Genomic DNA, 27,037 nt, shown 5'->3' on the forward strand with positions numbered 1-27,037 from the left:
GAAGATCTTCTCCAATATGTCTTTTTTAAAAGATATGTTTAACTATTTTTTAAATCTAGTAAATAGTGGATGCAATTACTCAATCTTGTAATCCTAGCTATTTGGGAGATGGAAATGAAAGGAAGTGATGAGAAGGGAGGAATCATAGTTTGAGGCCAGTCCCAGCAAATATATATTTTTTTCCACAAGATTTCATCAACCAATGATTAAGTGTGGTGGCATGCACCTATCATTCCAGTGATGAGGAGAAGTACTAATAAGAGACTGCAATCCAGCAGCTTGAGTATAAATTGATATCCAATCTTGAAAAAAACTGATGCAAAAAGGGCTGATGGAGTGACTCAAGTGGTAGAGAACACTTGTCTAGCCACCACAACACCCTTAGTTCAGTACAGAATATATGTGTGTGTATCATGTATGTATGTATACATATATATATATATATATTGTGTATGTACTCCAACAAATACAGTCATACATGACTTAAAAATTATAATATGTTTTAAGATATGCACCTTTAGGTGATCTTGTCATTGTGATATTATGTGAGCATCACAGAATTCACAAACCAAGACGATTTCAGTGTCATTAGAAAACACAGTCTTGCAGAAGCATGATCCTACTTATGGTCCATGCTTGACCAAATTGTTTTGTATGCACATGTATGTATTATTGACCCTTACTTTGCACCTGACATTTCTAAAACCTCAGAAATAAAAGGGGGGCTAATTACAAGGAAGAAGGCTGGTAGTGGGGGACAGTACCCAGATTGACAAAGAGCTTTGGTAGATATTGAAAGAGTAAATGAACCCATATTACCACTAGAAAAATTAGGAGATAACTGTGCCCTGCAATTCAAGTGAAAAACAGATGAGTCTTAATGGATAGGTGAACTTTCAGCAAATCAACCTCCTTAAAATTCAAGACAGTACTTCCAGAGGGACGTGAGAATGTCACCTAGCTTCTTGCTTCCAAAGTGATTCGGGTAAACTCATAAATTCATCAAGATAGACTGTCTGTTTTTACATTAAGAATATTTATGGAGATCTAGTAAACAATATAATAAAATGCTTCTCTAGAAGGCTTCTTGGGGATATACAGCACTGTTTAGATTCCACAAAAACAGTTGCATAAAAGCAATTGAGTTTCACACTATGCAATGATACGTGCAGCTTTTTAAAATGCTGACAAGGCACAAGCAAGCTGATGACTTTCCATTTGCTTGTTTAACCAGAGGATGATCTAGTTCATGTTTAGGAGTAGGGGAGAATGGGCAGATATCATAACCTATCAGAGAATAATGGTAGGCTTGAGAAGACCTAACATAGATAGCCCCTTTCCATAAATGCAAAGCTGTAGGACGGAAGTCATTTATTCTCTCTCCCTGAGAATGGGAAAGTATTTTTCACATTGATTTGGTTGTGCCCCCAAGAAAATTGTAATTTAATGGCAATTCAGCAGCAAAGTGTATGAAACACTCAGTGTTCAGGGATAAATAATTGTATATGGTTCAATCCACTTACAAGAGATGTGACCAAAACTAATGATGGTTGTCACCAGGAAATATCACAAATATCAAGGAATGGCGGGATGAGGAATGGGTTTATGTGTCATTATTTTCACACACACACACACACACACACACACACACACACACACACACATACACAGGAGAAAACATCGAGATATGAGTATCTGTGCCCTAGACAGGAGACACATGGGGACAAGTGAAGATTTAGTAGGCAGGCTAGCCTGTCCTGATCAGCAGAGGATGGATATAACATGCTAACAAAAGTGGGCAAGATTCTGAAACTTTGAAATCCAGGCTAAAGCACTGTTGTGCTCTACTTACAGAAAAAGCACTTGCAACTATGTGAAGAATCCAGGACTTGAATGTTTGGGAAGAGCAAAAATAGTTCTCCTAGCTGGCCCTGTGGCTCTTCTGCTACCCCCCTGGCTGTAGATAGGAAATGAGAAAGGCAGCAAATGTGTAGGACTAAAATGTTATTGTTTATTTTACCAGATTCATCCTGAGAGTCTAACCAGAAATGATCACCTTCATCATTTATGTAGCCTTCAGCTTTCCCAGAAATAATAATATTGACAAAACATCCTTCTATGCCATGTCCAAGATTCCTGACCTACAGAATCTGAGAGCATGATAAAATAGTAACTTAAAACTACCATATCCTGGTTTGGTTTGTTTAGACAAACACTAACCTCTTGAATAAATCACTAACTGGCTTTTACCATTTAGTTTTGGAAAAAAGGCCTAGCACTACTTGATTTTTTTCTTTGCTTTTCTTTATATTCTTTATATAACATATTTTTGTTTCCTCTTTGGATGCTTCTGGGATTTTGTTTCTATCACTGCATTCAAATAACCTCTGGAATATGGCTAAGTGTAGATCTTGTGTTGTTAATCTTCCTTAGATTGTGGCAAGCCTTTCCAGCTGTAGACACCTGTGCTTTGTGTCTGGTCTAGTATTTGTTTTGTTGTTTTCCAGGAAAATTGTTAGGAACATTCTTGAGCTGAGGAGTTGGTCCTTCATGATAAATTTGGGATATTGAGTTCAGTTTCATCTACAAACTCAATCCGCTTGCTCCAGGTCTGAGTCAAGTAGCCATGGGCCCATAGACATTCTACCTCCATGGGTAGACTGTGGGCTCCGTCTAGCATAGATACCTATGTAACAGTGAATACTGGCAAAGGATGTGTCTTCAGTTAATATTTAGGATCACTGAGTCTAAGTATTTGTCTTTCATACCCTCCACACAGCCCAACCCTACATGGCATTGCTTGTTACATGGCCCATGGCTCCTCTCAGGCTTCAAACACTGACCCTCTAGCTATAAACTTTTTTTGCAACTTCACTGGTTTTATTGATTTATGTATTTTCTTTTTATTACTACCTTCAAGCAATTGTACAAAGGAGTTGCTATTTCTCAAAGCAGCTTATGAATATAATATATCTTGAACAATGTCACCACTTTCAACATTCTCACCCATCCCTCCCTTACCTACCCCTTCCCTCCCTCCTGTTAATGTTTTAGGATATACATTGGATTCTTTATTTTTTATTACTGTAAAGGTGATGTTCAGGAGGGTTACAATTATGTAAGTCAGAGCACATTTCTTTTTGTACCACGTCACCCCTTCCCTCTATATATGGATTCTTGACTACAATTTTCCCCTTTCTTCTTCTTCATTTGTCTACGCCTTTCTCCTTGACCACCCCAACCCCACCACTTTTGAATACCCATTTCCTTGTGTTTTATTTGACTGAACTTTGATTTTGCCTTTCTAAAAAATTATATTATTTGAGATTTCCCTGGGATCAGCAAACACATTTATATACACTTGCATACAAGTAAATAAGTAAATATAGTAAATATTTACTTATATTTACTTATACATTCATAAGCTAAATCTAGTTTCCACATCGAAGGAAAAACATGCATCCATTGTCTCTCTGGGCCTGACTTACTTAACATAATTTTTCCAGGCCTTTCAATTTATTTATAAATAGCACAATATCATTCTTTCTGACAGATGAATAAAATTCCATGATATGTATATATACCACATTTTCTTGATCCATTCATCCACTGAGGGACATTTGGGCTGGTTCCATACCTTGACCATGGTGTAGTGCTGCAATAAACATGGTTGTGCTGGTGGCTTTACAGCCTTTAGGGTGGGAGATTTTTATCAGACAATGGCCTAAAATCCAGAATATACAAAGAAAAATTAAACCCTCAAAAAACCCAGCAACCCAATTAATAAATGAGGTAATGAGAGTCTTCTTAGAAGAAATAAAAATGGCCAATAGACATGAAGAAAGTCTCAACGTCTCTAGCCATTGAGGAAATGCAAATCAAAACAACTTTGAGATTCCATCTCAGCCCAGTTAAGATGACCATTATCAAGAAAACAAATGGTAACAGATGCTGGAGAGGATGTGACCGAAAGGAAACCCTAACACACTGTTGGTGGGAAGGTAAGCCTGTTCAACTACTCTAGAAAACAATGTGGAAATTCCTCAAGGAATTAAACATAGAATTATCCTATGATCCAGCAATTCCACTCATGGGCACTTACTCAAATCATTATAAACCAGGATAGAGTAAAGCCACCAGCTATAAACTCTGAAGCAAAGTGTTCACCCCCCAAGACTGGTACCTAAAGACCCAATGGGACAGAAATCACCGCCCCTACCCTCGCTAATTCCTACTCTGTGGCTTACATTAAGGAGACATTGAAGCTTCTGAAGTAAAAACACACAGGCAGCTTCGAGGTAGAGTCAGCTAGGTCCTCATTTAAAGGTTATTTGATTCTAGACCATTCACATTCCACATTAGTAAATTTTTTACTAGAAAGCATTTAGGAACATTCCCATGTCCCAAATTAACTAGAATTGTTATGTCAAACCTATTTCTCTGTTGAGTCACACACTCTTGTAATTTTCTCCTTCAACATTTTCATCTATTTCTGGTAGAAAAATTTCCCTTTACCGTCATTGACCATTTCTACATTGTCAACTTTGCTGCTTTTAAAACAAATTTAGAGTTTGCTTTTAGGCTCAGCATCCTCTTTCAATTTCTATGTTTCATCAGTTTACTTTTTTCTTATCTTGATGTGTGTATTCATATCTGTCTTATTGATTTGGGCTCCCATTTCATTACAACCTTGATTTATGTCAACATGCCAACAGACTCTGTTCTGGCTCTGATGTCTGGTTATTTTTAATGTAATACTTTTCCCTGACTATTCAACCTGACATTCTCCCTCTCTTGTTTCCCTTATTCTTAGTATTCTTTCTCAGTTTTCCCATGTAGGCTTCTTTTTTCTGATTTTCTTATTTTTAAGCAAGAAGCTATATCCAAACCAGTATAACCCAGACCCAGTCGTGGGTAGCCTTTGGTCTGCCTATAAATTAAGTCACCTTCTGAGACATATGTTAGCAATGCATAGCCCTTTGCCAAATTCCAAATGGAACTAAAGGACTTGCAGAATTGGGCTGGAGTATCCTTCTACCCTCACTGTGAACACTCTTATCCTACCTCTTTCAAATACCCTGGACACACTGTGACTTAAAATGGTAATACACTAGATACAGTATACCCAGGTTCATCTCCCCATTTCTACATTCACATGTATACAGAGTACTTTGACCCACAGTTGTCACCTTTGAAGATGGACAAAGGGAGCCATGAACCAAGAAATGCAGGAAATCTCTAGAAGTCATGGAAAACAAGAAAGCAGGTCCTCTCCTTAAGAGCTTTCACAGTGTCAGCTCTGTTCATCCCAAAAGTTCACGCAAGTGCGTAGGTGTGCATGTGTGTGTGCGTGCGTGCACACATGTGCACGCACGCACACGCGCGCACACACACACACACACACACACACACACACACACACACGTGCGCCAGTCCTGGGGCTTGAACTCAGGGCCTGGATACTGTCCCTGAGCTTCTTTTTGCTCAAGACTAAGACTCTACTACTTGAGCCATAGCTCCACTTCTGTTTTTTGTTTTGGTTTGATTTGGTTTGGTTTTTTTGGTAGTTTATTGGAGATAAGAGTCTCACAGATTTTCCTAAGTGGGATGGCTTCAAACCTTGATCCTCAGATCTCAGCTACCTGAATAGTTAGGATTACAGGTGTGAGTCACTGGCACCTGGCTAGTTCATCTGTTTGTAAGCCACTGAATTTATGGCAATTGGTTACAGCAGGCATGAGAAACTAAGCCACTTCTAAAGAAAAAAAAATCTTTTCTTCTGCTATTTTTCAAAGGGTAAATCTAAGTGTCTGGATGGTTCTGTGCCTTGCAGGAGGGCTACTGCAAAGTCTATTTGTTATGTTCTTCATTTGTTCTGCATGGCTGTGCTAGGGCTCATTAACACCCATAGCTGAGTGCCCAGTGCATGAGAAGAAGTATGTTAAGAATCAATAGCTCTGACCTTTATTCCTTACTGGTGTTTTCATTTGTAGCTGCTTGGCTTGGCATATGAATTATGTTCTAGCTGCCTGCTGCTGGGATTGCACATTCACCAGTCCCCAAATATTTCAGACATAAGCCAATAGCAGTTTGAACACACATTTCTTGTCTCCTCTGTCACCTTGGAACTGTTCCATTGACAACTAGTGAAACATGAGAGGGAGAAGAATTCACAAGACTTGACAAAGGAGAAAACCTGCAAGGAAGAAAAGACAAAAGAAGTGGATCTTCCTTCTCTTTAACTTTTCTTTTCTGATCCTGGGACTTGAACTCAAGGCCTGGACACTGTCCATTAGCTTTTCTGCTCAAAGCTAATGCTCTGCCACTTGAACCACAGCTCTACTTGTAGCTTTTTAGGGTTAAGTAGAGATAAGAGTTTCAGAGACTTTTCTGCCAGAGCTGGCTTTGAACTGAGATCCTGAGATCTCAGCCACTTGCGTAGCTAGAATTACAAGTATGAGCCACCTGGTTCTTCTTTTAACTTTTTAGTCCATTGTCCTAATTGGGGAAAAAGATTTCTCCAGTGTTTGTTCATTTTAGAGAAGGAAATCCCAGCTACTTGTAAGACAGACATTGGGAGAATCCTGGTTTGAGGCCAGACTATGGAAAAGATCAATGAGATTTCATCTCAAATAATCAAGCCAAGCATGGTAGCTCATGCCTGTAATCCTAGAAATGAGGGAGGCAGAGGTCAGAGGATCATGGCTCAAGGTCAGGCTCAGGTCAAACCTCAAGACCAAAGGACGGAGGGGTGGTTCAACCATGAGCTTCTGAGATCAAATCTCAATACCACCAAACAAAAAAGGAAGACAAAGATGGAAAGAGAAGACTGTGCATTTTTAAGAATCATGTGTATTTTATAGCAGTCAGCTTCCACCCCCAGCCCCTACACAGAGAGAGAGAGAGAGAACATATATGAAGAAACAATACTGCAACTTATAGAGCAAGTAAGTTCGGTGGCTACATTCTTCTCCTGCATCCTGAAGGCATGACAAATAGCCTGGAGAAGCAAACAACCTGGCAAGGGCTCTTTCACCAACTTTGCCTTCATCCTTCCTTAGGAAGAAAGTGTCTTGATCCTTTGTTGTTGAAGCCCACAGCGCTCTTCCTCAGCTTGCAGAAAATTGTTTGTGTTTTCCAAAATTGATTTTTTCCCCCGTAAACTCTCATCCCTTCCTTGTACCTACCTCAACCATCACCATGGAGAGAAGCTATCTAAGGAATGAGGGCCTGCACCCGTGTGAGTGAGAACACCTGCATGTGTTGTCCTTCCCAGAGGACTTGTTTTCCAAATCTTCTTAAATAGAGGTGTAATCAACTTGGATAATGACTGTGTAAAATTAAAGCTTAACTCTTTTGTGACGAAGTTCGGTCTGTGTGCATGCAGAGCTCAGGGCTGGCAAGCTCTTGCCTTGCAAGTTACACTGTGTGCACCACTGGCCTAAATGCTGCCCTCAATTCTTCCCTCATCATTATTATGACAGGAATATTATGCTTCATAGTTCCCAATAAGGGAAGTTTATTTCATTCGATCCTTGCTGATATGGTCAAGGATTCCATCATTTCCAGGCTGTACAACAGGGTCAAAAGCTTTCTACAAAGGCCAGAGTGCAGATGTGTGTGTGTGTGTGTGTGTGTGTGTGTGTGTGTGTGTGTGTGTGTGTGTGTGTGTGTGTGTGTGTGTGGTGGGCAGGAATGGCCAAATCACTGCTCTAGAAGAAGAATGTATGACTACTAATTAGAGAGGGTCCTACTAGACAGCATGCACAAATATGAAGCATAATATGCCAGAACCTGAATCCAGTGTTCTCTGACTTCAAATCTAGGGCAGGGATAATGTCCTCAGCACTTGGGAGTCATGATTTGGGATCAAAATGAATAATGCCCTTCACCCAATTCCTGTTACCATCACCCATAGAAGCATTTGGGACCAGGGTATAATCATTTGCCTGTGATCATGGAAAAACAGAATCGAGGGACATGCCCCACAGGACTAAGCCAGGCTGCTTTGATGCTATAAGCTCTTTCACATGAAGCTTACTAGCCATTGAAAACATAATTGAATGAAGCTGCAGTCCATCTTCAATGAGATTGGTGGTGCCAGTCTCTAGAAGCACATGATTGAGCCCTTCTTTCCCTACTTCTGTATAGAATGGAGAATCTTGTAGCCCAGACATTTCACTACCCTAACCAGCATCATGATGGAAGCTATACAAGACAAAACTAGGGAAATGGACTGCTATGACATTCTGATGCACATTCACTCCTAGCATTGTCTTGAGCACCCTCTCTGAGGCCTCTGATGGCCTGAAGACACTATTCCCTACCTTGATCCTACCAGCACCTTCCTAAGGAGGTGCTGAACCCAGTGGACTGGTAGTCACAGCTGGAGTGGAGATGGTAAGAGACTTTTTTTTCCTCCTTCTTCCCCACTCCATTTGTCCTTCCAGGACCTTTCTTTGTTATACTGAAGTCCTTCTGCCTACCGGTGATAGAAAATAAAGTAGATGGGGGGATGATGAAAGAGGTAATATTGAACAAGACAAAGTGTATTGACAAATTGACATATTGGATCAAAACCCCTTTATACCACTACTTAAGTATAATTTTTAAAATAACATTTTTTAAAGGAAGAAAACAGACAAGTCCATATGGCTCAGTAACTCAATCTCTCTAGAATGTTGTAGTGTGTTAGTCTGTGTGTGTGTGTGTGTGTGTGTGTGTGTGTGTGTGTGTGTCCAGAGCTCTATTAATATCATAGTGGCTTAGCCTTGTTTTGCTTCTTTTATGAGCTCCCCTCAAGAAATTTTTCTGGAAAGGACCAAATCATTTTGACATTTAAGGCATTCTGGCTGCTGTGATCCTCTAGTCTAGCAGCCCTACCTTAACATTTGGCAAGTGCCTGCCCTCTTTTAATATTCTTTACTTCCCTAAACCCAACTCCTAACATTCTCCACCATGACCCTGATAACAGGAACAAGGGGGAGTTCAAGTTCATACCAAAGTACGACCTCAACTACAATACACACACTCCAGCAAGCTAGTGAGTTGAGACTTCAGTGGTGTTTTGTTACACATGCTCCACTAGAAACATCTTTTGCTTCCTCCTTAATTGCATTGATTTATCTTATGGCACTGCCTGTGTGCAGGGCTTTAGATGATAGATAGCAATTTGTTAATATCTTGTCACTGAGACGCATGGCTGGAACTGTGGTCACAGGCATGCAGCCATATCTTCTTTCCTCGATTGATCTTTTTCATTTTTTGCAAGGTGGGCAAACCTTTCTAAATGAGGGCAATCAATACTGTTCATTCAGCCATAATTGTAGCTTAACTCGGTGTTCTTTTGAAAGTTAAGCCATGTGATTTGTGCATAATTGGGCTTTCCAAAAAGTCATACCTGCCTGCTCAAGGAGGAAATTAAGCAGCCAGGCTCCCTTACTGTTAGCCACCTGCTTCCTGCCCTTCCCTACCAGTGCTTGAGCTCCAGGATCAGGTCCTAACACTCTCCCACCCTGCTCCTGCTCTCTGCTCAATCAAAATCTCTGCTTAGATCTTGACATCCAAGGCCAGAATTTACTAGGAGAGCTGATGAGCTAGAACATCTGAGCCTAGGAGAGGCTTCTTTCTTTTGTAATCTCCCATGTCACCTCCATTATGGCTTTGGGGACTTTCTTGTTCAGTGGGTCACATTAGCTTATCAGTTCAAATATTGTACTCTGCCTTAGAAAGGCAAAGCCAGAAAAAGGAGACCCAACAATGAAACTTGGTATCAAATGTGGGCTCTAAGCTATCAAGACGCCTCAACATAGGGTCTTTTGGATGAGAGAATTGGTGATGGAGAAAGCTATTCATGGTGGTGGGGGAACAGGACATATATAGAACTCTGTAAACGTATCTTTCAATTTATCTGGGAGCCCCACCGTACTTTTTTAGGTCCTACTTTATTATTATCTTGGAATAGTTGTAAAAAGGGGTTTCAATTCAGCATGTCAATGTATGAGTACAGTGTATCTTGATCAGTGTCACCTCCAGTATTCTCACCCTCATCGATCTCAACCCCACTCATAGCCTGTGTTATGTGGTTCCATTTTCACATGTGTACATTGTGTATGGTGACTGTATTGGCTCACCATTCTTCCTTCCATTCATCTTCCCCTCCTCTACTTAAGCCCCACTCCCACTCAAACAAAACATGTTTCAGTTTCCTGGTATTCATTTTGTTAAACTGTCAGTTCATTGGTGGAAGGAGTTATACCACAGGGATCCACGTCTAAATCTGCCTTACTTCAGTCAGTTTGATTGTATAAATATGTGTATGGCCCTGTATACATTTTCATATATGCTGTGTGTGTGTGTGTGTGTGTGTGTGTGTGCTTGTGTGTCTGTGTGTGTGTGTAGGTGTGTGCCAGTCCTGGAACTTGAATTCAGGATCTGGGCTTTTTTGCTCAAGGCTAGTGATCTACCACTTGGGCCATAGCTCCATTTCTGACTATTTTTGGTGGTTACTTAGAAATCAGAGTCTTGTGGACTTTCCTGCCCAGCTGGCTTTGAACTACAATCTTCAGATCTCAGCCTCCTGAGTAGCTAGGATTACAGATGCGAATCATTACAGCCCATTCCATATATGCTTCTTGATAGCCATCCTGATTAGAGATCATCTCTAAAGTACTTTTGATTTGCCTTTCCTGATTACTAAAGATGTTTAACATGAAAGTTGTACAGTACTCCCTGGTCTGCATGTACTCCAATTTATTTATCCATTTCCCCATTAATAGACATTTATAGCTTTCACAATATTTAGCTTTCCAATAATGTTATAGTCAAGTAACATTTGACATGTGTTTTTATCAACTTGAGTATTCATTTCTTCTTTAAGAAGTACAATTTTGAGCTGGGAAGGTGGCTCAGTGGTAGAGCGCTTGCCTTGCATGCATGAGGCCCTGGGTTCGATGCCCCAGCACCACATAAGCAAAAAAAAAAAAAATCACTGAAGAAGTACAATTTTAAAAAAGAATTACAATTTATTTATAGACATCTGAGGTGGGTTTTTTTAACATATGTATTTTTTCCGCCATTTTATTTGTCTCCAGTCATGTTACTTTTCTTCTCCACTGGCTCTAGTTTCCCTAATAGACTTTAATCATCAAAAGTAACCTTTTAAAAACAGTATTTAAAACAAACATTGAGACATGCACAGGAATGAACTCCAACTTGTTCTCTTCCCATGTTTAATTCTATTTTCTTTAATCAGCTAAGAGCAGGCTCTACGAAGCATAGGCACTATGGGATATTTTGAAATACAAGCCATGGTTTGGAACAAGGGAAGTCAATACCCCACTGCCATTCTACATTGTCTGAAATACTGCAACATGGTTGACAATTTTAACAGTGATTGCTGGTCCTTGCTGTGGGCAGTTGTCTTGTGAGTGTGGTCTCCTTTGAGTCTCACCACACCCAAACAGGAAGTGGGAACAGAGGAGAAATGTGGAATTGTAGAACAAGCTTCAGGCCCTGCTGGTAGATTGCCCAATGTTATATTGGTCAGCTAGGTTCATTCTGAATAGCAAGCCAGGATATTTGTACAACAGTAGGTTATGAAGTCAAAGGTTAAGACCAAGATGTGGGCAGAACTGGGATTTGAAGGGACTATGAAGGGAAGATCTGTTCCAGGTCATTCTCTTTGGCATGTAAACAACAATCTTCCCCCTTGTGTCCTCACACCATTCCCTCTGTTCCTCCTTTAATTCCTTCTAAGAGGACTGCAGTCATGTTCGACTAGATCCCACCTTAATGTCTACATTTTACCTTATATCTTTTTATTTTATTGTCAACCTGGTGTTAATCTTACACCTTTAAAAACAGTCTCCAAGTACAAGCACCTTCTGAGACACTAGGGATCAAGACTTCAACATTTGATTTTCGGGAGGGACATCATCCAAGCTGACAGGCGTGAAGCATGACTCTACCCTTGGCAAGCTGTGTGACTCTCGCCCAGCCATTACTTTCTTCATGCCTCTATTCTCAGCCTGTTGTGATGGTAATGCAAAATAACTGAGATGATGTACATGAAATATCAGAGTCCTGCCCAGCACATCATCACTCCTCCACTCATGTTAGTTATTATTAGGGCTCATCCCCAGTTCACAGGTGAACAAACTAAGCCCTAAGTGGGTTCAGTATCTTCTAAGCTCTCAAGTTAGTGAACTGCAAGTACAACAGGGCCTAGGACTGGAGTCTGCCTGTCCTAAGACCACACTATCATCCACAAGGCTAAGCTCCCTCCTTTTGAAAATTTGCTACTAAGAAGTCATTATTGTACCCAATATTCTCCTTCTCTTGCAATGAATGATACCCAACCTCATCGTGTTAGTTTTCCCACCTACTCAGTGTTTGAAATGTAAGTCCCCAACCATGCCTTTGGCACTTCCTGTGAGAAAAAGACCCTCTCTCTGTCTGCCATCCACATCTGTGAGACTACACTAAAATGATGGACACCCTCTTCCCTTTCCCAAGAAGACAGCAATGATGAGGAAGAGACAGAGGGACTTTCTGACTTGAGTTTAACCTAGTATCCCATAAGGAAGCATCTCAAGTGAATGTGTGCCCAAACCTACCCATGGTGTTCTAGCTAAAGTATTTGATGAGATACTTCATTACTATTTAGTTTTGTTTTATTTTTTGACATAGTATGGAAAGTAAGTCTTATAGTTTGTAATAAAGGCTAAGTAACTGTCAGTGTGAATCAAGATTACAATATCCATATTCTTTGGAGACTTTTGCAATATACTTGAATCACCTCTCCTTACTTAGTCTCCCCCACCCCTCTCAATCTTGCATCAATTGGCTGTATGTTATGTGTTATTAGATTGGTGCTGAAGCATCTATTCATGCTAGTTCCTATATGTAGTTGATATGTATGAATATATATATATATATATATAGCTGTATATAGTTGCTAGAGGGGCTATTATGAGGTGCAATCAAGGAACACTAAGTCTTTTGGAACAGTCAGTAGGTCTGCAGAGAACTTAGAATGGAGACTTCTCTAATCTTTAGTCTGGCTAACATGTTCTTCTTCCTAATAGCAATCTTTACCTGTAAGTTAGAGATCGAAGGACTTGTGTCTGCATGATTATCTCAATAGATGCAGAAAAAGCATTTGACAAGATCCAACACCCCTTTATGGTGAAGGCTCTGGAAAATGTAGGAATCCAGGGAACATTCCTCAATATATGACAAACCTACAGCCAGCATTATACTTAATGGCAAAAAGCTAAAGCCATTACCTCTAAACTCAGGAATGAGACAAGGATGTCTACTCTCTCCACTTCTCTTCAATTTAGTAATAGATTGCTTAGCTACAGAAATAAGAAAAGATTCAAACATAAAGGGATCTGAATAGGGAAAGATGAAGTAAAATTCTCCCTTTTTGCAGATGACATGATCTTGTATTTAAAGAATCCCATGGACTCCATTCCCAAATTACTCCATCTGATTCGAAAGTTGGCAAAGTATCAGGGTATAAAATTAACTCTCAAAAGTCAATGGCTTTTCTGTATGCCAATAGCAAAAGAGCACAGCTAAAATCTGGGAAGCAACTCCTTTTGTAAAGGATAAAATACCTAGGAGTTAACTTAACTAAAGAAGTGAAGGACCTCTACAATGAAAACTTTGAAAACCTGAAAAAGGAAATTAAAGCAGAACTAAAAAAGTGGAAAATCCTCCCATGCTCCTGGACTGGGAGGATTGACATCATGAAAATGGCAACGCTGCCAAAGGCTATCTACATATTCACTGTGATACCTATCAATATCCCAACCTCATTCTTCAATGAAAGAGAAGAAGCAATCCAAAAATTCATATGGAACAATAAAAGACCCCGAACAGCAAAAACAATCCTTAGCAGAAAGAACAATGCTGGAAGAATATCAATACCAAATTTCAAACTCTACTGCAAAGCCATAGCAATCAAAACAGCTTGGAAGTGGCACAAGAACAGACCTCAGAACCAATGGAATAGAACTGAAGACCCAAAAATGAACCCATAGACCTATAACCACCTAATCTTTGATAAGGGAGCTAAAAAAATAGAATGGAAGAAAGACAACCTCTTCAATAAATGATGCTGGCAAAATTGGTTAAAGACCTGTAGAAAACTAAAGCTAGATCCTCCCTGAAAACATTACAGGAAGGAATAGGAGAAACTCTAGGGTTCCTTGGCACAGGCCAAAATTTTGTTAATAAACACCCAGAAACACACAAAACAAAGAAAGGTTGGAAAAATGGGATTGCCTGAATCTGCAGAGCTTCTGCATGGCAAAGGACATAGCTATCAATATCAATACAAAGCCCACAGATTGGGAGAAGATTTTCACTAACCATAAAATAGACAAGGACCTCATATCTAAAATATACTTAGAACTCAAAAAATTAAATCCCCCAACAATAAATCCTCAAAAAAACAGCTGCCCGATTAATAAGTAGTCTAAAGACTTAAAGAGAAACTTCTCTGAAGAGGAAATAGGAATGGCCAATAGACACATGAAGAAATGCTCAACCTCTCTAGCCATAAAAGAAATGCAAATCAAAACAGCATTGAGATTCCACCTCACCCCAATTAGAATGGCTATAATCAAGAACTCTAATAATAACAGATGCTGGAGGGGATGTGGCCAAAAGGGAACCCTACTGCATTATTGGTAGGAATGTAAGCTTGTTCAACTGTTCAGGAAAGCAGTATGGAGGTTCCTCAAAAGACTCAAAAAACTCCACACAGAGCTCCCCAATGACCCAGCAATCTCACTTTTGAGAATTTACCCAAACGATCACAAACAAGGCCATACTAAAGCTACCAGCACAACAATGTTTATCGAAGCATTATTTACCATAGTTAAGATATGGAACCAACTCGCCCCTCAGTAGATGAATGGATCAATAAAATGTGATAGATAGATATAGATATAGATATAGATGTACAATGGAATTCTATACCTCCATAAGAAAAAATGACATCTCCCCATTTGTTAGGAAATGAAAAGACTTGGAAAAAAATTATATTAAGTGAAGTAAGCCAGACCCAAAGAAACATAGGTCCCATGGTTTCTCTTATTGGCAATAACTAGTATAAGTTTAGGACAAGCAGAAAAGGTCAAAAGCTATATACATATGGCCATATAAGATGATGTTAAGTGAAATGAACCCCAAGATAGGGGCACAAGTGGTTTTTTCTTTCTTGCTATTGTTTTAACATATTTATAATGTACCATGTGATTTTTTTTGTTTCTTTGGTATGTTCCTCCCCCATAGTATAACCCCTGTTTTCACTGTATTTGATTCTGGTGCCCTGCATCTTCTATATACATTTTTCTAATTTGGGGAGGGGAAGGGAAATAACAAAATGCTTAAATAAGGATACAGGCTGATCCATTGTAATAATGAGCTGTACAAGACACTATGTTAAAACACAGTTTACAACTTGCAGGGAGGTGGGGTCCATGACTGTGGGGGGAGTTGTGGAGGTAGGAAGGAAAGGGATGGTAGGGGGAAAACAAAGGAGGAGGTAACAATGCTCCAGAGGAAATGTACTCATTACCCTACTCATGTAACTGCAACCCCTCTGTACAGTATTTTTACAATTAAAAAAAGAACTTGTGTCTGTGAGACAAACTATGGCCTGACTAGTGTGATTTCAGGTTCACATGGAAAGTTTGCTCCCTGTTGGCCAAAGTGCAGCTATTTTAATTTTTATTTCCATAAATATTGGAGGTTAGAAAGCTAGTATGGCTTTCGGGAATACATAATTTACCCCATAACCATGGTAAATAAAACCATTCTTTTTTAATATACATTTTTATTGTAAACATACTGAACAGAGAAGTTACAGTTACATGAATAGGGTAATGAATATATTTCCTCTCGAGCATTGTTATTCCTTCCTTTGTTTTTCCCCCACCATCCCTTCCCTCACCAACTCCTCCCTCCTCTCCCCTCACCGCAAGTTGTAAAGTTTGTTTTCAACATAATGTCTTGTACCTCTTGTACATACAGGGTCAACCTGTATCCTTGTTTCAGCATTTTGTTGTTTCCCTTCCCTTCTCCAAATTAGAAAAATGTATATACAAGATGCAAGGTACCAGAATCAAATATGGCGAAAACAGAGGTTATACCATAGGGGAAGAACATACAAAAGGAACAAAAGAAATCACATAGTACATTATAAGTACTTTAAAAACAAGAGCAACATAGAAAAAAACCTCTCGTGTCCCTATTTTGGGGTTCATTTCACTTAGCAACAGCTTATTTAGTCATATGTGCATAGCTTTTGACCTTTTCTACTTGTCTGGTAAGATTATCCTAGGTGTATACTAGTTATTGTTTCTTTGGGCCTAGCTTACTTCACTTAATATAATTTTTTCTAAGTCCTTCCATTTCTTAACAAATAGGGTGATGTCATTTTTTCTGATGGAGGCATAGAATTCCATTGTGTATATATACCAATTTTCTTGATCCATTCATCTACTGAAGGGCATCTAGGTTGGTTCCATATCTTAGCTCTGGTAAATAATCCTGTGATAAACATAGTTGTGCTGGTAGCTTTAGTATGGCCTTGTTTGTGATCATTTGGGTAAATGCCTAGAAGTGTATAGGGGAGCTCTATGTGGAGTCTTTCAAGGACCCTCCATACTGCTTTCCAGAGTGGTTGAACAAGTTTACACTCCCACCAACAATGCAGTAGCATTCCCTTTTGGCTACATCCCCTCCAGCATCTGTTGTTATTAGAGTTCTTGATTATAGCCATTCTAACTGGGGTGAGGTGGAATGTCAATGCTGTTTTGATTTGCATTTCTTTTATGGCTAGAGAGGTTGAGCATTTCTTCATGTGTCTATTGGCCATCCTTCTTTTCTCTTCAGAGAAGTTTCTCTTTAAGTCTTTAGCCCACTTACTGATCAGACAGTTGTTTCTTTGAGGATTTAAAACAATTCTTAGTGGTACAGAACACAAGTGTTGTTTCCAGTCAGTTGACTGGGGTCCTTTTGCTCTACACAGATAGGAATTTTGAGTGGGAGGAGGAAAATGGCCCTGTGCCCTTGACCATCTGAGGGCCAGGAACTAGAGTAAAAGACAAGCCCTGAGAGCCAGAGGCCTGTTACTTCAAGCTTTAGAAGCCAGTCTTATGGCTCTAGGCACTCCAGTTGGAAATATAACACTCTGGACTTTAATAATCAGCAAGCCCTGACAAATAGCTAGTGTAATCCTAGGCTTCCAGAAATAGCAAATAGTAGCAAACAGCAATGAGTAGCAGCTTGTAGTGTTCTAGCTCATGTGCAGGCCTCAGATGCTGAGCTCCTCAGCCCTGCAATGCTAAATGTCATAGCTCTTAAGCTGTCAGGATCACCAGCCCTGAAAGTGGCAAGTGTTACAACCCTCAAGCCTAGGATGTCTGAGAAGTTGAACCTGGAAGCTTGGCAACTCTTTGGAACTTTTCCAATGACCAAGGTCACTCATCTCAATTCCACTGCTTCTGGTCCAAGGCCTTCCTGCCTTGGCTGCTCCTTGGAATGCTCAGGTGCCCTCTTATTGTCATACTCCTGTCCTTGCTGCTGTTGCTGCCAGAGCAGGAGCTGCCACCAGATTCACCACTGCAGTCACTTCTGCCGTCTTCTCTCTTCCTATTATCAGCTCACTCAGTGGTACTATTGAGGAAGATGAAATATGAATAAAGACCAATCAATAGAAGCCTTTTGTTGCTCCTAACACTACACTATCAGGGATCATAACAGGAGGGCATCTCCTGGCTGTTTCATGAAGTGAGAAAAACAGGTTGATAAATATTCAAAAGGGGGATGTGGCAAAGATACATGTACAAATCATAACAATCTTTAATGGAAATGAAGGATTATGTTTGCACCAGTAATGTCACAGTCCCTCATTAGCAAAAGGGACTACACCTGCACCTAATACATATGTTCCTCGTGCAAATTAAGGGTTATGTGTGTATCAGTCACATGCTTTCTGGTGGGTCTGGTCTTCCCTCTGGCTTGGGGATAAATGACATCTAGAGTTTACTGGAGCTTGTGGTAATGAAAAATTTCAGCACAGTCTGTTTGAAACAGTCATGGCTGGAGCAGGGTCTTCCAAAGCCAGAGCTGTGTTTTGACAGCAAGCAACTGTGTGCCATGTAGCTTCCTCATGCAGCCAATGTAAGCAGAGCAACCCACCAGACTTCATAGCTGATAGTCCTTTGCTCAGATAGCCAGGCACCAGCTTCAGTATCATTTGACACACATCTTATTTGAAGAAAAAAATAAACATTAAAGGCATACTTAAACTACAAGTTTATCAATAACATTAGCAGTGGTTTAACAGTATTTAACAGTTCTTTAACAATGCTTTACTACTATCCCAGTGCTTTGGGGACAAGAGGGTTTCTCTAATCTGCCTCATTGTGATACAATCAATGGCATAGTCAACAAATATGAAACAAAACAAAGAAAACAAAAGGATTTATCCTGTTCTAGGTCTTTAAAAAAATGCTGACTTGTACTATCCATATTCACAAAGTCCTGTAGCAACTGGATTATGTTCTGAGGAAGGGAGAAAAGAGGTAGAGTTTTAAAGAGTAAAACACACAGCCATGCAAACTATTTTGCACAAATTACAATGGATGGAGGCAAATTGTTTATAGGCCCAAAAGTCTACTAGTTCAGTTACAGATGCTACAAGAGCAAGAAAGAAGACAGGATATTAAAGTCCATGTAGTTTCTTTCAGCTTACAGATAATAGGTTGAGAACACATGATAGCTCTTCTCCATCATGAGCACAACTCCACTGATCTATTTTGAGGACTCAGAACCAAAGTATGACCTCAATTCTCAGAATCATTAATTAATAAGCTTCAGCAATATGGTATTTGTGCATTTTCTTTTTATTTTCTTTCTCTTTTTGATAGTACTGGGGTTTAAACTCAGGACCTCATACTTATTAGGCAGATGCCCTACAACTTAAGCCATGTCTCTGGTCATTTTTGCTTTAATTATAATTTTATTATCCAAGCAAGCCTGGATCTTGATGCTCCTATTTATGTTTCTTACACATCTGAGATAACAGGCATGAACCACCTTTTTATTGTTTTATTATTATCATCATGATCATCACCATCATTATTGGTTAAGATCGAGTCTCATGAACTTTTCTGCCCAGGCTGACTTTGAAACACTATCCTCCCAATCTCTGCCTTCTGAAAAGCTAGGATAATAGGTGTGAGCCAGTGCACCCAGCTATGATTCTTTTATTGTACTCACTTCTTTTAACAATGTATCTCATTTCATTTGGACCGCATTTCCCTTTGCTTCCCTTTCTCCTGGCCCCTGCCTACCTAGTACATTGAGTGCTAATTAACATCTGTTTAATTATCAACCCAGTAGTGAAGTGAACATGGCTCAGGTCTTTAGAGAGTTATATACCTGGTTAAGATGTCCCAGATACTGGAAGATTGACTATGTCACATGCCCTTGGGAACAGGCAATATGACTTAATGGAAAGCTCCTGTCCTTTAGTATTAGTCAACCTAAATAACTCAACCATCTTTTTATGGACAATGGTTTCTAAACCTCCCTTTCTTATACTTTCAGTGTATTTCAGTAGTTAGCTGCAAAATAGTATTTAAATGTTAGCTATAAAAACCATACTCCATTCTAGTATGGTCCATAGGTTGTGCATTGAAGATATATGGAAAGCACCGCTGAGAAATATTTAGTTGAGAAGAACTGGAAGGGGTAAGGAATGAATAGCTTCTGTAACATTTGTGGACATTTTTCAAAGTAAAGTTTAAAAGTTGAATTAAAATTATCAACTCCCTATCAGTTCATGTTTACTAAAATAATAATCAGTAACAAACACTCCCAATCTCCTGTAATTTTGCTTACTTTGTTTATTTTTCCAAATATTTTGGACAATGGTTCAATTTGGGGGATCATTCTAAACCTAAATTCCAAAGTTAACAATGTATGATTTTTGAGTCGAAAAGGCTATGATTCGATTGTAGGCATGTCAGTTAGTATTGCAACCAAATGGTGATAGTAATCATTACAGGGTGAGGAAAGAAAATAAGTCAGGTTGACTTTTAGATGTGAGGGATGTAGTTTATGTAGGAAATAGTTCTCTGGCATTAAGGATCTTATTACACATATAATTATAGTATTGGAATCTTCCTAACAGGTCTTTTTCTGTTTTATTTTTTTAATTTTATTGTAAAGAGGATGTGCAGAGGGGTTACAGTTAACATAAGTAAAATAATGAGTACATTTTTTTTTTTTGGGGGGGGGGGGTCGGTCATGGAGCCTGAACTCTGGCCTGGGAGCTGTCCCTCAGCTCTTCAGCTCAAGGCTAGCGTTCTACCACTTGAGCCACAGCGCCACTTCCGGCTTTTTCTTTTTGCTTATGTGGTACTGAGGAATCGAACCCCAGGGCCTCGAGCATGCAAGGCAAGCGCTCTACCACTGAGCCACCTTCCCAGCCCAAGTACATTTCTTTTTGAACAGTGTTACCTCCTCCCTTGTTTTCTCCCATTCCCCCCCAACTTCCTTCCCACCCAAATTGTAAAGTTCATTTCCAACATAGTGTCTAGTGAGAATCATTGTTGAATTGGTTCACCCTTTGTCCCACTATTTCTGTGTCTCAGAGGTCTTTAACAATAGTTTATAACCTCATCTTTTGTCATAGTAATTTCAGGTATAATGGAAAAAATTCTAAATGACCAATAAAAAGGAAGACAATTGAATAAATTATTTTTCCTGCCTCTATAGATGTATACAAATTAAGATATTGATGACTGTATAATAGCATATTAAAATTTTATGGTAAGATACTCAGGTAAAAGAATACACAATTTTATCTATAGCATGAGACTTGATTGTGTGAAAATTAAATGTGAATAGAAATTAACATCAGACAAAAACCTGTAACAAGACAAACAATTGATAGTTATGTGGTGATGCCAAAAACACTGTTTTTTTTTAATACTTTTTTTTAATACTAGACCTAGGGCTTGAACTCAGGGTCTGGTCACTATCCCTGAATTTTGTTTTTGCACAAAGCTAGTATTCTACCACTTAAGCCACAGATCCACTCCTGGCTTTTTGGTGGTTAAATAGCTAGGATTACAGAGGTGAGCCTCCAGCACCTGGCATGAACATACTTTTAAGGCTTTCATCTTCTTGAAGTGTAACCCTGACCTTCACTGAGGACAGGAAGTGGACTGATAAACTCCAAATGCTCTTTTAGGCTCCAAATTCCTCAAGTTCCAAGTTCCAAGGAGCAATGGTATCCAGAGACTGTAGCATTCCCCAGCATTACTGGTTTTCATTAAAATCTCATTTACAAAATTAAAAATTAATTTCATGCAAATGAATTTAAGCAGTCTTTTCATTAGAGTGCTCATGGTCTAATTGAGTTTGGAGTGGTTGTAACTGTCATTCCTGCACTGTTATTTTAAAAGATGTGTTGTTATGGGTGTCTTTTTGTTCTAATTCTGCTAGGGAACAACATATAGATAAGTTTTCAAACTTCTACAAGGTAGTTACTCCTGTTTCTCCACTATTCTAATGAGGGAAGGTGATATCTCAAGGAAGTAATTCATAGTAATCTAATGTAATGAGAATCCCTCAGTAGAAGCCAATCAAGATGTTCCTTTAATGAATAGAGAAGATAAAGGCTTCATTGTGGGAACAAAATGGGAAAATACCAATGGCTAGACTCAAGTTCCTTCTTTCCCATGCTGAAGAGACCCTTAGTGGGACACTGAGATATTAGTCTTGAAAATGTCCAGAGCAGGTGTTGTGGTAACAATTATATCCAGGATCCTTCATAGGGAGTATCTGATGAATGAGCCTTTGGGATAAATAGACCCCAAGGGTTCCTTGTCCTTTCATCATTTTCCCAAGATGCAAATCCTGGGGAAGATAGCCGTGGAGGCACCCTGTGGCCTAGGAAGACCTCAGTGCCTTCACATCAGATATTGCTCAGAACTTTAGTCCCACCAACACAGGACCAATGGACTCCTAGACACCTCCCCAAAGACGATGAGGAAAGTTAGAAAGAAGAAAAATAAATGATGCATCATAAAATATATTAGTAAACATTCAGCATGTGTTTGGTTTATACATGGACCTAGTTCTTGATTTTGGAGATGTTCAGATTGACCATCACTATTGGATAATCATTTGATTATTAGTCAATGGCTAAGAGGAAGAAAGCTTCCTGATAGGGACAAAGCCTCATCATGGTCCAGAGTCTGCATGAACTAAATTAGCTCCAAAGTTTCCTGTCTATCCAAGTTAGCTTGGGATTCTGCCTGACTCCCAAAAGAAAAGTGTGAGTAGTAGGAAAGTGGGTGCCATCCATCAATTTCTTTTCAAAGGTCTCCCGCTTACCTTCTTGAGCTTCACAATAGGACTTGCTGGCTTTCTAGAGGGTGGTTTCATTTTATTTTGCTTTGCTTCTTTGTTTGCTTTGTTAGCTGATTCCCAGATACAATAACACTATTAATAAAGGTAAAGACTGGGAAGACTTCCAGAAATATGAGCTATGAAGTTTCACCCCTAGCCTTTCTCTCTCCTTAACAGAATGTTCTTGCTTTGTTTCATTTAATGTCCTCTACCACTTCATCTTCCTGAAAAGCACTTTTCTCCATCTAATTCTTACTTTAAGGAAACTCTCTGTGAACTATCACCAAGGCCTTGTTTGTCTGATGCAGCCACAAGTAAATGCTCTGAGATAATAATCATAAAATGAGAGTCAACCTAAGATGAACACTCTTTTTCTGAAAAAAAAGAAAACCCACATGATTTACTAATGAAATTTGCATTTGTGGAAAGAGAAATGTATGGGTTGCCATAGATAATTGACTACTAATATCATTCCAGGTAAAGATGGCCTTGCAACAGGAAGGATTTGATCGAAAAAAGAGAGGGTACAGAGACATCAATGAAATTGACATCAACATGAATGATCCCCTGTTCACAAAGCAGTGGTATCTGGTGAGTTTCTCTGTTACTTCTTCATCCTTCACATTAAAAATATATGTCTATTTCTTCGTGATCATCAGGATGTCATCCAGCCTCTGACTCAGATAACCATTTTTTTCTATAAGTTTTTTATTGTTAAATAACTGTACACAGGGGTTATAGTTACATGAGCAAGGGTAGGCCCTGAGTTCAAGACTTAGGACTGGCTTGCATACACACAGACACACAGACACATAGACACACACACACACACACACACACACACACACACGAGACATAGAGAGATGTCATCTTAACCTGTGCTTGGAGGAAGAAGAGTAATTTTTTTTTTGTCAGTCATGGGGCTTGGACTCTGGGCCTGGGTACTGTCCCTCAGCTCTTCAGCTCCAAGCTAGCACTCTACCACTTGAGCCACAGTGCCACTTCCAGTTTTCTGGTGGTTTATTGGACATAAGTGTCTCACAGACTTTCTTGCCTGGGCTGGCTTTAAACTGCAATCCTCAGATTTCAGCCTCCTGAATAGCCATGATTATAGACGTTTGCCACTGGTACCCAGCAAGTAATAACTTTTATAAAAAGCACTAACAATATTATTACATTTTGGTACTAGCCAAATAGTCATTGGTCACAGGGGCTTTGGCCAAGTACACATGCTATCCTCCCTACTTCCCTATGAGTCGTCTTTGAGAAAAATCTTCATTGGACAAAAATGTATATCGATTTGGAACATTTTCATCTCCTGGGTTTTTTTTATTATTAATAAGTTTTTTATTGTGAAAATACCATACAGAGGGGTTATAATTACATGAGCAAGGGAATGAGTATATTTCTTTTTTTTTTTTTTTTTTTTTATTTGAGAACATACTGTACAGAGGGGTTACAATTACATGGGCAGGATAATGCATACATTTCTTACCAAGCATTGCAGCCTCCTCCTTTGTTTACCCTTCACCTCCCTTCCCAGCCTCCCCCCTCCCCCCCACCCAATCATACCCCCCACACACACCGACATTGTAAAGCTGGTTTTGACATGACATTTTGTACTTCTCATTGTTGCAACAGGTCCACCTGAATCCTTAAACGACTTGTTTGTCCCCATCTCCTCCACATGTTATACTGACATCAAATATAGTGAAAGCGCGGGTTACACTGTGGGGGAGGGACATACAAAGCAACAAAGAAATGATCTTATAAATGCGTTAGAAACACATGCATGAAAGAAACAAAAACATTAAAATACATATTTGAGGGTTCGTTTTCCTAACATCACATTCTCTGACTTTTTCCGCTTGATTCATACCTATACTAGATATTGCAAATAAGGGAAACCATGGGACCTACGTTTCTTTGGGCCTGGCTTACTTCACTTAATATAATTTTTTCCAAGCCTTTCCATTTCCTAACAAATGGGGAAATGTCATTCTTTCTGATGGAGGCATAGAATTCCATTGTGTATATATACCACATTTTCTTGATCCATTCATCTACTGAGGGGCATCTGGGTTGGTTCCACATCCCTGGGTTTTTTTTTATATTTTGGGGTCTGCATTAGAACATTTGTTAAAGCTGAGCTGTATCTATTTAACTCCCTTTAACAAATATTTTTGAGCAAGACTTGATACAGTGTTACTGAAGTTTCAGAGGTAAGTAAGACATGTTTTCTCCCAAAATGATATAAGGAGATTATATTCAATAAGAATAATCCAAGACAATGTGTGCTAAATTCACACTGTGAGATAAAAACAAAGAGTTATGGAAGGGAACACTTAACCCTGTTTCAGGACAGGGCTACAGTGGAAACACCCAAGATTTTTGTTTTGAACGAATTAAAACATAGCAATCTAGCTAGTAAATGTGGGGAGATTGAAATCACTTTTGCGCATACATAGAAAGCAGAAAACACCAATTGCTTGTATGAAAAAAAGAAAAAGACAGACAGGTAAGGTTACGGAAGGTGTAAAGAGCACCCAGAATTACTACTTTATGGAAGATGTGGCCTTTAGGCTGACCCTGGGATATCAAATTGCTGCAGAACATCTCAAGTATACACACACACACACACACACACACACACACACACACACACACACACTGTATACCATGAAACTAATGAGATTCTGTTTTGAATTTCTCCACCAGATCAACACCGGGCAAGCTGATGGCACTCCTGGGCTTGATTTGAATGTGGCAGAAGCCTGGGAGCTGGGATACACGGGCAAAGGTGTGACCATTGGAATTATGGATGATGGTGAGTATATTACAGACTTTACATCACTTGGGAGCAAGTGTGCTTTGCCTCCCTGTAGAACATGGAAGATTCATTGTTTTGGAAGATGCTAATCGGAAGCAGAATTGTCATCTCTGGTGTTGGGTCTAAGAACACTGTAATCAAATTCTTATCTTCCTCCAGATCAGTGATCATTAAACTCCAGGATGCTCTTAACAAATACTTTTTTAATTAATCAATAAGGAACTAAAATAACTAATGTCACCTAACTGCCATTCAATTTTAATTTGATATTGGGCCACTGCCTATAGCTGACTACAAAATATCTTCAAAACCTATTTATATTAGCCACCCACAGTGGCCAGTAGAGTATGTGTGACTACTTAACTTTTAATTGTAATTATTTAAACGAAATGAAATTTAAATTTTCAATTCTTCAGTCACACTAGTTCCATTTCAGGCATGTTTGGTTTGGTTTGGTTTGCAAGCCTGAGGATCAAACCCAAACCCTAGTATATGCAAGGCAAGCACCCTACCACTGAACCCCCTACCCATCATGTCAAGTTCTTGATTGCTACATAAATTATATCAGCTGCTGAAATTCAGACCAACTCCATTTCAACAGTCACCAAAAAAAAAAAAAAAAAACTCTCCACAATTAGAGCTCTAAAGCTGTGCAATCACTTTTTAAAAACAGGATCAAGATTTTGAAATTTTAACTTTAATGATACCTTCAGAATGAATCTTTGTCAAGCAGCTTTTGATAACATTAATAATACATACACCTTCTATATGTTATTCTACCCTGAGTACCTGCCAAAGATCTAACAGAGCTTTATTTTTCTATAGTTGAAACTTAGTCTCTGTAGTCTGAAACCACTGGGTTTGATGAATTGATGTTTTCCCAATTCCACATGTCCTTGACCCTTTTGAAATCCTATGGAGTCACCACCCTAGCATCATTTCACTGGCATAGGCCTCTGCCCTGCAACTGGCCACCAGACCCCCAGTTCAAAGCTCCACTGTGCATTATCCATCTAATTGCATACGAAGGCTACACAGAGATGAAACAATGGAGCCTTCCCTTTCTGACCATCTTCTAAGAGCATGGTGTTGTCTAAAGCAAGTCTTTGAAGCTGAATTGATGGAGGCAACAGGGAAGCCAGCATGCTTAAAATCTGTGTTGCCTTTGTATGGGCTCATTAAATATCAACACAGAAACTATGACTCAGTATGCTTCTGATGTGTGAGATGGTTTGAAGTGGATGTAAAAGCTTTCTGTGATGGCTGAGGACTTTCACAAGAAGAAAAGAGAATTGGGAAAGAGTGTACACAGGATATCAGGAGCTTATGATTATATTTTTTCCTTGCTAACACTTTGGCTTGGAAATCTTTCCAAAGCAGCTGAAGCTAGCGTACACACACGTACACACACACACACACACACACACACACGCACACACACGCACATACATCTAAGTTTAAGGGAAACTTACCCAGGATATGATGGCCCATTCAGTGTTCGTACTGGGTATCTTCTCCCAAGGACCAAATAGACTAAAAGTGACACGGTAGAGTGACAACACATGCTCATACGTCATAAGAAACCTCCAGCAGCACTCTGGATGCTCATTTGTTGTTGCTGCTGCTGCTACTGTTGTTGTTGTCTTTATTATCCTTGTCATCCTCATTGTTGTTTTGGATGATACAAAGGTTTTAACTCAGGCAATCATGCTTGCTAGGCAAGTACTCTACCACCTAAGCCACACATTTGGTGCTTTT

The 27,037-nt window shown here is 39.4% G+C and overlaps 1 protein-coding gene across 2 annotated transcripts in view; it reads left to right on the plus strand.

The window, feature by feature from the left end:
• The window catches only part of Pcsk2 (proprotein convertase subtilisin/kexin type 2), a 274,532-nt gene that overhangs the window by 139,839 nt on the left and 107,656 nt on the right, over positions 1 to 27,037 (plus strand). For both annotated transcript variants that reach the window (XM_042666500.1, XM_042666501.1), the window contains 2 exons: positions 22,927 to 23,040; positions 25,168 to 25,276. In XM_042666500.1, coding sequence (XP_042522434.1) covers positions 22,927 to 23,040; positions 25,168 to 25,276 — 223 coding nt within the window. The remainder of the gene's footprint in view (positions 1 to 22,926; positions 23,041 to 25,167; positions 25,277 to 27,037) is intronic.

This window comes from Dipodomys spectabilis, unplaced genomic scaffold (genome assembly GCF_019054845.1).
Source record: "Dipodomys spectabilis isolate Male_0828 unplaced genomic scaffold, ASM1905484v1 ptg000365l, whole genome shotgun sequence".
Lineage (NCBI taxonomy): Eukaryota > Metazoa > Chordata > Mammalia > Rodentia > Heteromyidae > Dipodomys > Dipodomys spectabilis.